Source organism: Danio rerio, chromosome 5 (assembly GCF_049306965.1).
Source record: "Danio rerio strain Tuebingen ecotype United States chromosome 5, GRCz12tu, whole genome shotgun sequence".
Lineage (NCBI taxonomy): Eukaryota > Metazoa > Chordata > Actinopteri > Cypriniformes > Danionidae > Danio > Danio rerio.
Genome location: NC_133180.1, coordinates 38,959,345 through 38,972,037, shown reverse-complemented (window position 1 = coordinate 38,972,037; position 12,693 = coordinate 38,959,345). Strand labels below are relative to the sequence as shown.

At 34.8% G+C, this 12,693-nt stretch overlaps 1 protein-coding gene across 3 annotated transcripts; it reads left to right on the top strand.

Annotated features, from left to right (window-relative positions):
• The first annotated feature begins 2,607 nt into the window (after window positions 1–2,607).
• si:dkey-111e8.5 lies at window positions 2,608–12,197 on the top strand. 3 transcript variants are annotated; one of them, XM_073950789.1, is made up of 7 exons: window positions 2,608–4,440; window positions 4,573–4,618; window positions 6,127–6,336; window positions 6,459–6,643; window positions 6,835–6,919; window positions 7,014–7,100; window positions 7,896–12,197. In XM_073950789.1, exons 2-6 carry the CDS (start codon window positions 4,606–4,608, stop codon window positions 7,076–7,078), a joined length of 558 nt encoding a protein of 185 aa, XP_073806890.1. In that variant the 5' UTR covers window positions 2,608–4,440; window positions 4,573–4,605; the 3' UTR covers window positions 7,079–7,100; window positions 7,896–12,197. The 3 variants fall into 3 exon arrangements, with proteins under 3 accessions (XP_073806890.1, XP_073806891.1, NP_001094424.1); XM_073950790.1 differs by lacking the exon at window positions 7,896–12,197 and having other exon boundaries at window positions 3,849–4,244; window positions 4,367–4,440; window positions 7,014–7,652; NM_001100954.1 differs by lacking the exons at window positions 2,608–4,440; window positions 7,896–12,197 and having other exon boundaries at window positions 4,606–4,618; window positions 7,014–7,078.
• The last annotated feature ends 496 nt before the right edge of the window (window positions 12,198–12,693 follow it).

Sequence of the window (12,693 nt, the reverse complement as noted above, 5' to 3'; positions counted from 1 at the left end):
ATGTCCCCAGACGTACTTTCCAGAAAACATTAACATGGTATTAAGTGATGTAGAAATACAGCCAAGGTCATATGTATACTGTAGGTAAGGACTATCTGTATATAGTCCAGAAAAAAAAAGAAACAAACAAAAAAAGAAAAGTAATGCTTTATTGTCTTTTAAGTACCTGTAAGTTGTTGGGGGAAAAGGGTCTGATATGCACAATCAGGGGTCTGTGTAAAGTTTTAAAGTTGATCTGTTCTTCTGTATATCTAATGCTATGAAAATTTCAATGACAATTGTGTATAAAGGGGTTTTAATAAGAGAGTTATTAGGCTGCGGGCTACTGTATAATTCTGTGAATAATGGGAAATATTGGGCTCGGGTGGGCATGGGAGACTGACTGTATGGTCTGGATATAGTAGACATGTCTGTTGAATTCAGAAATTCCTCAATGATTATTGCCTGTGATTAAGACAATGTCACTCCAATTTATGGAACAAATGATGAAAAAAGAATGAGAGAACTGAAACGTGTGGCTTGTGTCTTTTTTAACAGATTGAGCTGTTTGTTGGAAAGGTGTGTGGCATTTTTTTGTTCCAATGCAGAAAACATAAATCATATGATATTGCAGTGTAATAACTTATCATATGGTATATTAGCTTACACTGCAAAAATATCAATGAGTCATGGAAACATACAGTACTTACGTACAGATTTACCTTGATTCTAGGCTACATCAACATTTAAGGCTGCAGTTATTATTTGTTACAATGTATAAGTATTGTAAATGTGAAAAAGCATAGTATTCTTCTGTGAGGGATAGGATTTAGTCCAGAACAAACATGTCTATATGGAAAGTCCCCATAAAACATGGAAACCCAACATGTGTGCGCGCGCGCGTTCATGTGTTTATGTGACTGAAGTCTAGACAGACTCCCGCCTCTGAAATGAGGATAAACCACCTGTCCAGACCGTAGGTCCAGCCGCATGGTCTTAATGGACACGAGAGCGCGCGTGCGTCTGTCGGCATACAGCCCGCTCCCCATTTGCGAGACTCCGAGGCGGCCATTACCCCTCGAAAAAAACAACAGCACATCCTCGCACGGGAAAACATGAACGTTCACGCGTTCAGTGTCTGCGAGGCAAAGTTGAGCCTCTGAGGACACCGTGTGTTCAGAATGAGGTAAAACATCAACAAAATATAGCCGAGATGCGCGCTTTATATATATTTGCAATATAATTCCCATTTAGACGCTGTATATTATAGTTAAAGACTAATAAAAAAACCAAAAACTTTACAAGAGGCAAAGTACGAAAAAACTCATATAGAGAGATCACGTGATGCAGGCTTTAAAATAGTTCAAGCTTAAAAGGAAGAATTGCCAACACTTTTTGTGTATTACAAGTTTTAAAAAACAATTATGTTTAACTAGGCAAAAAAGCTATTATTATGATTAAGTATATTAAATCCATAGTTATTTATATTAAATTGTATCTCATTAAATATGTGCTCAATTGCAAACATTTCAAATTTTGCATTTCAAATGTTTGCAATGGATTTTAAAAACAAATTAGTGCAGAAGTAAAACAAAATCTTATTGAGAAAATAGTTTTATGTATTGTAAGTAGGCATGGGCTGGTATAAGATTTGACTGTATGATAACCTTGGATAAAAATATCATGGTTTAACAATACCACAGTGTAGTGATTACTGCTCTAAAATATATTATTTTTAAATGTCTGAGTAATAAACAAAAACTTTTTTTCTCTTTGAAAACAATATATTTTACTTTGAGAAACATTTAAAATATTTTGGAAAAGGAAACGTCAGGCTAAATAATTCAAATGAATCATTGACTTCTGCTGTCTTCGTTTGTTTAAAAAGAACACAGATTTCTTTACCATTTAAACGGCATATTTGGAGATCTTTTCTGCTGGAGTAACTGTTGCCCTAAAAACGTTAAAAAAAAAAATCTTAAATAAAAAAAACTTACACCTACCTAAGGAACGGTATAACAGAAAATGTTGGCAGTTTTTAAAACCTTGAATTTTCCAAACTGTGGTATACCTTGAAAACGGTTATCGACTTATGGCTAGTTGTAAAGAAAATCTATCAACACAAATTGATTAAAAGCATATTTTGGATGTTTTCTTTATATTAGCCTAAACGTATTTTTAAGAAAAGCAAAAATGTCCTAAACCAAACTGTAGGCCAATGGGCAGCATTTAAAAAAAAAAAAACTTTTTGCCTGAAAAGTTTTTTTTTAACTTTTGCATTCTGTAATTTTTTAGATATTTGTTATATGATTGTTTCATGTTTAGATATGTTTCACTTTTCATGACCTGATATGTACCTATGGCTTCTTCATATTTCTATGAGCATGAAAACAACAACATATTTATTCAGTTACAACATTTGCAGAGTCTATTTTATTGGAATCGAACTAAATTGCACAACATATATTTTTATGTCTGGTGAACAATCACTGCAGTTTACCTTTAATGTCAGTTATATAGCGTTTCACACTGAAGTCTGAAGGTGAATGTAGTTGACACTTTAAATTACAGTATTTTAAATCTCTCAAGATGTTTCACAAAGTTTCTGACTGGGCCTGACTTGTACATCGTTAATTCCTTATCTCTACATATCCATTAATGCATACAAAAGTGTAAAAGACTTTGTTCTAAACAAGAAAGAAAATGCATAGTCATCCAGTTGGAAACAATTAGAAATAATAGGCTGTAAAAGAGATAATAATGCTCATGAAGATGGGGTAAAATCCCTAAAGTTAAGGTTAAGATAAACATTCCATTATAATTAGTTTTATTCAATTTATTTTTCCATATTACACTTTACATATACACACAACATTCATGTTTACAAATTGGGGCATGCACAAGTAGGCAGTGTTATTTGAATGTCTGAGCTGTAAAACAAGTTGTTAATGATTATTTTACTATTATATTACACCATACAAACAAAAGTTCTCAGTCAAGTTGTTATGGTTTATAAAATCACTGGCAGTCTCTAATCAGAAGCCAAGCAGCAGGAAGAGAAAATAAATTGACAGAAAAAGAAACCTGTCAATGAGCTCCTATAAAGGAGGTCACTGAGTGACAAATCAGGTTGGAATGTAGATAAAATAGTAGCCCCAGATGATGTCCTTTGAACAAATACATTCTTACACTTTATTTGTATACTGCATTCTTCAGCAGAATTGTTCTTACACTGTAGTGTTTGAAGTGTGATGATAACCACATCTTTGAACTATAGATGTTCTGTATTGGTCTATACAAAAATATACATTTCCATAAGGTTTATTTATGCAGAGTCACTCATAGTCACTTATTATAGCGTGAACTGATAAACTGTAATAAATATAGTATACTTTAGTTTTTACTACAGTAAATTGTGAAATGTAATATAATATTCCTAATTTAGATTTGTTTCTAATTTGTTTATTTCTGTTAATGTATTTCCACCTCATACAGCTATATAATTACCATTCATTCATTTACTTTCCTTCAGCTTTGTCCCAGATTATAAGGGGTCGCTACAGCAGAATGAACCACCAACTATTCTAATTTCTAGCATTTTTTTGCAGCAGATGCCCTTCCAGCCGCAACCATGTACTGGGAATTACCCCGACAGATTAATTCAAGTAGCCTATTTTACTGGTTCAAAAACGATACACTATTTATATAAATTGCTATGGTAGGCCTTTATGGAAATGATAAACATTCCAAGCAATTCTTTTCTTTGTTCCATTCACAGACACGGGTTTGTCAAGATGATGGTGAAAATGTATCACTGTATTGTCAAGGTCATTTTCACAGATTTCTGATTTTGAAGAGAAATAATGGAAAGAACAAACACACGATGGACTAAATATGAAGAGCAAAGCGCCATCTACAGTTACAAGATTAGATTCACTCTAGCATAGAGGGTTGTTCCTGATTCCGTGTTTTTTTTTTTTTTTTTTTTTTGACTGCATCACCTGTAGCTACTATGTTTAGCTAGCTAGTTTTCATGTCATTTCGATATTAGAACTTCTTGTAACACCATGGACTGTTAAAGAACACGGAATATTTATAACATATTTATTTTGTCACCTTTTTTCGTGACTTGTCTGATTTGTTTTAAGATGTATGGCGTAGATTAGGGGTGTCAAATTTAGTTGCTAACACCGCCTCCAACCCTGTTTCATCACATTTACCTGTAGGATTCAAAGAAGACAAACGGACTCTATTAGTTTGATCAGGTAACTGAAACTCAACTGCGCAGAGCTTCGTCCCTTCAGGAACTGAGTTTGTCGCCTGTGGCGTAGATTATAAATCTGCTTTCACTTTCTTATTCTTTCAACCTCAACCCCTTCACCGGAAGAGTTAAGCGTTAAGGTGATCCAACTTTGCTCAGCAAGATTTCTACGAACAACTGTAGACTACTTAAGATATAAGGTAAGAAAAATGTAACAAACAGGTCAAGATCATTTAAAGATTTGCTGACCATTATAATTGGAACAATACTAGCGTTGAGAATCGCCTTTGTCACAGGCCTGTATTAATTGCCGTCTCTTGTTTTCTTAACAGCGAACGTTTTTTATCCCTTCACTTCAGAATATAATGTTGGAAAAAAGTAAGTCACATATTTGTTATATTCATGCTATTATTAATAAATATTTTTATTTTTAACCTGTTGACTTTCTTTCGTCCCTGGAGAAAAGTTATTTTTATTTCCCCACACACTGAAACTGATTGGCTTCAAGTTTCAAAAGTTATTCAGTTGATTATTTCACTATTTTATTGAAAATCCAAAGTAGGTCTACTTTTCAATAAAAAAGTATTAATTATCAAATAAATAGGCTAATTAAAATAGGCTAATAGTAAATAAAATAGGAGGAAATGAAATAAAAACAAATGGTACCATTTGTCATAGCATCAGGGCCCAGTATGTTCTTATTCTGGTCCTAACAACTATTAAAAAAATAATTAAACAATAATAATAAAAAGAATCGATTATGTAAACCAGGTGCTTCTCGGAAATGGCTATCTTTGCTTAGCATCAGGTGCACAGCAGCAGAAGACATTTGGCAGCAAACTATGAATTTAATTTGATTAATAGATGTCTAATAATACTACCAATTTACGTTTTTATTTTTATTTACATATGCAATGAATGTAAGCCTGCTAACTGTGTTTGGTTCAAATGATAGAATACGTACACTTAGTTTATATAATTAAATAATAATTAAGAAGGTGCTGATCGCAGAGGACTAGCATAATATTTTGAGGGCTATATCACGAGCTCAGATTTGGTTGGCCAATTGACGTTTCAGCACCACCTACATGTGTAATAAATTTTAAAGTGGTTTATCTGTTTTCCTACCCTAAATAATAAAAAAAAGAAAATCCAGCCAAAATTGTTTTTTAATTTTTTTGTGAGTAAAAGTAAAACCAAAAAAGGTCTTCTTTCTTTTCTTTATCCCGTGTAAAACTGGAAAACAAATTGTGCGTGTTCATTTTTTTGATCAAACGAATAAACAAATAAGAGCACAGTTTTTTGACTCATTAATTGGTTTTGACTTGTTTTGGTTTTGTGCTTGTTTTAATTGTTCGTTTTATGTTAAAAAGCAGAATAACAGATGAGCTTTCGTTTTTTTGTGCGTACCGAATAAACAGAAAAACGAAAAATTTACTGTTTTTCTGATGTTTCGTTTTCCAGAATAAAATGAATAATCAAATGAACGGATGGCACACAGACCCTTTTGAGTAGCCTATGTACATAAGTCAGTCAGTCAGTGGTATAACAACACACACATCATCAGTAAATGACTGAATTCATTGTTGGATGAACTATCCATAATAGCAGTAGGCTTGTACAATACAATCTGAATTGCAAACCGTTGCTTTTTGATGGAAAGCTGCATCTGGATTATATTATCATATCAGTAAAAAAGTTGCTCACAGATTGACTACCTGTCATTTAACTATTTATGATGTTTAACAGGGTGTGCACTGAAAATCGTTGTCATTCTTTTAACTATAGCAAACATAATATTTAAAACACAGTTGTTAAAGTGTTTATTTTTTAAAGATTGTTTCTTTGAAGATTGAGACTAACCTCTATTGTTTTCTTCTTTACAGTTTATTACAAAGTCATGACACCTAAAAATGTTGAACAAACTGCTCTAGAATTCGAGGAAAATCTAAAAAAGAATATAAAATATGTTAAATTAAAAAATGTGGAGAGGGGAAAAAAAACAAGAGAAAAGCCCAGTGATGTTCACCTGGCTTTCTGTCCGGTAGTTTCTCGCACTGGAACTGACATTGATGCGACACTCAAGAAAATTAAAGGTAAGAAATTTCTTTGCGAATATATAACATTAGTAGTATAAAAAAACGAAATGTTTTTTTTTTTATATGTACTGCTACATATAGGACCTACTCACAATCATTTTCTCTATTTTTGTCTTTAGACGATACACCGACCATTTTAGTGGTGCTTCATCACACATTTGACACTGAGGTTGTTGTGTCAAATAGCAGTACATTTGTGGCAAGGGAGAATATGCTTGTTGTTGACTGTCTGTTCTACGAGGGTAAAGGATTGCTTGCCTGTAAAAAAAATAAGGAGGCTTATAAAGAAGCTGCAAAGTGGCTAGTATGTTCTCATTTCAGTATTACATGTCAGCTTTTTTATGTTAGCTAGATGTTATTGATTTACTGTTCATAACTTTCCTACATATATTCATATATTTCTTTCAACGTTTGTGGAAAGTTTTATGATTCAGTACCATCAATGTTAATAACATGCTGATAGTGTTCATCTTATTATTTTTTTTTACTCGCTAGAAAAACCGAAAGGAAGCTGTTGGCAATTCAAGCCGCAAGCAGGACACATCCTCCCCAGATGTCCGGTCTAGTAGAAATGATCATAGTAAGTAAATGAGTATACTTTGTTTAAATTAGATATCTTATTAATTATGCCAAATTAGCTAACTGTTTAAGGTTTAACACTTAATTATCCACAGATAGAGATGAACGCAAAAAACCTGATGCCTCCAAGAAAAAAAAGAAAACTTGTGTTATTCTCTGAACAGTGAAATTGATCACATCAGGCAAGCACTGCAAAATACAACAAACTTTAAAATTTTACATTCTGCACATCTGTATTGGAAAACAACATGGTGGATTAATTTTTTATTGTTTCATATGTTTTAAATGCATTTTTATGACCAATGTTGAGAATAATCCTAGTCTAGATTTATAATGTAACCCACTACACTACACTGGGCCTGTTTTCAGTACATTTCCTCAAATGACTCTATTAGCATGGTCAACAATCATCAAAAGAATAGTGTAATAAGGTGTGATGGTCACTATCATGCAGCATTTGGGACCTTGATTTCTGATATGTGATTCAATGTGCACATGGTGTGAGAGGAAGAAAGCAAGATTATCTGCCTGCATAAAGTCTGCATGAACTCAAAATGTACAATGTTCATTTTACTAGCACAAATTAGTCTTTATGTGAACAATTAATCAGTGGAAGTTAATACACTGAAAAAAAAAACAATTAATACTATGAGACATATTTAATTTGTACGAAAAATGAACAAAAGTCTTTATTAACTTCTCTCTTTATCAATTAATAAACATTATTTTAACATTACACTTTCAGGCCTGTAGCCAGCTTATTGAAAGGAGGTCTTATTTGTTTTCTAAAAACTCTTTATAGTTATTCACCTGATTTTCTGTTTAATTGGGGTATACATATTACATTTTAGTGACATATTAAGAACTTGTATTTGCTGGAATATCTTGTTGGATAGTTATTATAACTACACTTTTTGATGTACCAAAAATATTTCCTACCGTTTTGTCAAATTGCTTTATTTAAATGTGCATTTAAGGGTAAAGGCGAGTTTCCAGCGCCTTAAAACTGGAACTCATCGGCTAAGGGAGACAACCCCGACAGAAAAACAGGCAAGTCAAGAGACCTCAAGATGGCAGCCCCATCACGTGACTTGGGCGCAGAGGGCCAATCACCCACTTGCCCTAAATATATCGATTACGAAACCTCAGGAAATAAAAAGGAAAGTTGGACTGACTAATAGGAAACAACCTGGCAAACATTTAAGGATTAATGATTTTAGGATTGAGACTTGGAATGTTCTATCCCTGTACCGACCTGGAGCTCTAAATGCACTACTCGAGCAAATTTAAAAATATAAGAGTGATATAACAGCTATACAGGAAGTGAGATGGCTGGGATCAGGATTACTGGAGAAAAAATAGTTGTCATTAAATACATCATATCTTAGGGACCGGCCGGGTAATAAGTAAAAGGCTAAGATCCCAGGTAATTAATTTTAAGCCAGATGGTCCTTGAATATGTTATGTAGGATTAAAAGGGAAATTCTTTAACTACAGTATCTTCAGTGTGTATGCATCCACAGAGGCAGCTGAAGACGGTGAAAAAGATACCTTCTAAGACGAACTAGAGAAAGCGACAGAAAAGTGCCCACAACAGCTCTTTCTGGGAGATTTCAATGCACAGGCAAAGAAAGATCATTGCATCCTGTGATAGGAGGACACAGCCTACACGACGAAACAAATAATAATGGACTGATGAATTTGCAGCATCATAATACCTAATTGTAGGCAGTACCCTTTTTAAATCTAAAATGATCCACAAAGCTGCATGGGTATCCCCAGATGACAGAACTGTCAATCAAATTGACCATGTATTAATAAGCTCAAGACTCAAAAGTTATCTCCTCAACGTGAGGACTTACAGGGGTGCAAATGTCGACTCAAACCATTATCTTGTTATGGGAATTCTCCGAGCTCGAATATCGAATATTAGGAAAACAAAATCGGATAAGGTAATTAAGTATAATATAGCCGAGCTCAAAGATCCAACCTCTATACAAAGGTTCCAATACTGCTTGGATGAAAATATGAGGAGAACGGAGAATTCGGAGGATATTGATGCGGAATGGAACGTATTTAGAGAGGGCATAAAAATGGCGGCAGATGAAACATTAGGAATTAAACAGAGGTCACCGCGACCCGATTGGTCTGATGACGAGTGCAGAAGAGCTACATTGGAAAAGAACGAAGCGTATGATTAGTAGGAGAAGGACGAGAAAATCGGTGGAAGAATATAGAAAAAGCAGAAGAGATGAGAAGAAGCTCCATAGAAAGAAGTAGAGAGTTTGGGAGAGAAACAGAGTGGAAAATCTAGAATTATTAAAGGAGCAGAAGGATATAAGAAATTTCTATAAAAGTGTAAACGAGGGAAGGAAAGCATTTCTACCAAGGATAAGCCAAATTCGGAAAAGTGACGGAACCCTAGTAACAGATAAAGCTGGCATATTGGAAAGGTGGACTGAACATTATGAAAACCACTTTAAGATAAAGGGCGAACATGAAACTATACATCAGGAATACCTCAGCAGCGATGATTTAGAACCACCAGATGATGATGAGGTATTTGATGCCGTGAAGATTCTAAGAAATAATAAAGCACCTGGAATTGATGGGCTAGACTCTGAACTTTTGAAAGAAGGAGGCTCGGAATCCATGAAAAAGCTGCATGAAATAATACTGAAGTTGTGGACAGAGGAAGTGATCCCGGAAGAGTGGAAGACAGGAATCATATGTCCAATACATAAAAAGCGACGTACTGGAGTGTGACAATTACAGAGCTATAACCTTGCTCCCCTCTGCATATAAAGTACTCTCCAGCCTCCTGAATTCAAGACTCTGGCCATATGCTGAGCAAGCCATGGGGCAATACCAGTGCGGCTTTGTGAAAGGCAAGTTTTACAACAGATCAATTGTTCACTATCAGACAGATCATGGAAAAAAATGAATGAATTTAATGTCCACACGTATCTATTGGTTTCAAAGCAGCATACGACACACCTTCATGAGAACTTATACTTGTCAATGAAGAGGTTAGGAATCCCATTGAAGTTAATACGCTTAGTCAAAATGACAATGCAGGACACAAGCTGTTGTGTAAGAGTGCAGGGAGATCTCTCCAAGAAATTCCGGTGTGATCGTGGCTTAGGACACGGAGACACACTTGCCTGCACACTGTTCAATCTGGCGGTTGAAGATGTAATTAGAGATGCTGGTATAAATACCATCGGCACAATATACAATAAAACTGTCCAAATATTAGCATATGCTGATGATGTTTGCATTATTGCCAGAACTTTATCAGCAATGAAAGAAGCTTCCTCTTCTTTGGAATTGGCAGCAAGGAAAATGGGACTTAAGATAAGTGAAAGCAAGACAAAGTATATGACTAGTGATGCCCGCCAGACCAACTCAACGATACAAGTGGGAAATTATATATTTGAAAAGGTCAATAAGTTCAAGTATCTAGGATCAGTGATCACTACAAACAACAATCTAAATCAAGAAGTGATACAGAGACTTGCCTCTGCAAATAAAAGCTATTACAGACTCATGAAGAACCGTTCACTGCCTAGACAGACAAAGATAACCCTCTAAAAAGTCCTGATTCGCCCAGTCCTGGCCTATGGATCAGAATCGTTGACAATGACAAAAGCCATAGAACAAAAGCTCTTAGTTTTTGAAAGAAAAATTCTGAGGAGAATATATGGCCCAATAAAAGACAATAATCAATCGAGGATACTTCACAACAATGAGCTTGCAGCCTTGTATAAGGAAATTGATATAGTTAAATATATCAGACTTGCGAGGCTAAGGTGGGCAGAACACGTCACACGTATGGATGAAAATTCCATTACAAAAAAATCTTCAAAACTGACCCCGTAGGCAAAAGAAAAGTAGGAAGGCCTAAACCAAGATGGCGAGACAGCATTAGTAGTGATGCCAATGTTTTAGGAATAAGGAATTGGTGGGCAGTTGCCCGGGACAGAGAACATTGGCGGAAATTACTTGAGGCAGCCAGGATCTAGTAATGGATTGTCACGCTAAGGATGATGATGATGATGATGATGTGCATTTAAACTGTAAGTTTTATATTACAGTTTTATAAACAATAAAAATACTTCAAATTAGAAATTAGAACTTTAAATTCTTAGAATAAAGAAATTAAGAGTTCAGATGCCAATACCTCTAAATGGCATGTAAAATGAGCATTTTTCTCAGCCTCGTATATTTATTTAGTTCAGTTATTTCACTTTAAAGGCAATGAAAAGAATGCATTCGTCACTATAAAAGTAAAATCACTGAGTCCACACACAGGAGTTGGAGAAAAATGCTAATTTTAGAAGAAAATATTAAATGGCATTTAGAGTTTTTTTGCATCTAAACTCTTCAAATATGAAAATATACTTATTTTTAAAATACAATTTCTTAAGCATAATTTTCTTTGGGAAATCTGTTTAAACTTGATTTAAATTAAAAACTGAAGCCTTTAGGCAAATAAAAAACTGGCCAGCACTATCAACCTTCCTCAGTCAGAATTTGGTCATTTGAATAATAAGATAAATTCAAACATAATAATAATAATGCAAATTTTGGTCTTTCAAACAACCTAAATCTTCTTGGCTTTGTGTCTGAATATTTAATTTAACTTAATAAAATATTTTAATAGCAGTTAAATAATTAAGAGCGATATATAAAATATATAATGTATTAAAAAAACAATATTCATTCTAGGCGGGGGTGTTGGGGGGAGGGGGGGGGGGTGTATTCACTCATCCCCAGTCAATGTCAAGTGCAAACCTACGCCCTTGGTTGCTACACAATACAGATATTAAAACAAAAAAAACACGGAGAGAACATGCAAACTCCACACAGAACTGACCCAGCCGAGGCTGGAACCAGTAACCTTCTTGCTGTGAGGCAAACTTACTGCCCACTGTGCCACCGTGCAGCCCTTAGTTGTTTTTATCCCTGATATTTACTCCACCATTCATCCACCAGAATGAGAAGGCATTATTTTTCTTACATTGATAAAAAAAACAGGTTTGCTTATATAAAACGCCAGAGCACCCACGCCAACTCTGGGAAAACATGCAAACTCCACAGAAAATGCCAACTGACCCAGCCGGGGCTTGAACTATGTTTGACCTCAGGTGAAATAGGTAAACATTTGTCCACTCATGCATTCATTCTGCAAACAAGATGTAAAATGCTAAGTCACATGTAGACTAGAGTCTATAAATGTATGTGTCCAGTAGTTTAAATAAACAAGGTTAACAGCTCAGTTTCTGTCTGTGTTGGCTTTAAGTAGGGTTGAAACTGGTGTAACCCCTAAGCAGAAAGGACTGTCAATTCTCTATTCCAGTAATATTGCTGCATACTGTATGTCAGCCAGAAGTTAATAAGTTTTTTTTCCAAGCATGGAGAAGAGAAAGTGTGTCCACAGGTCCTGTGTCATGCACAGATTGTGTTGCATACGGAGATAAGAGAAAGTGTGTCCATTAAAATATACTACTGTAAGACAGTAGTATACATTTAAAACATCTCCCGAAACCCAGATGGTCACTAAGCCCCTTTTCACTCAACTCACACAGAATGGTCATTCCAAAATATGAGTGTTCTATATCAATCCAAGTGACTTTATCTATGATGTTCGATATCATTGGAAATGTCTCAGTACGACTGGTACAATGGTCTCATTCACTCAACAACAGACATAATCAAAACAAAAAATATTCGGGTATCTTTTGAACCACTGCCAAGGGTGTACCTTTCCTA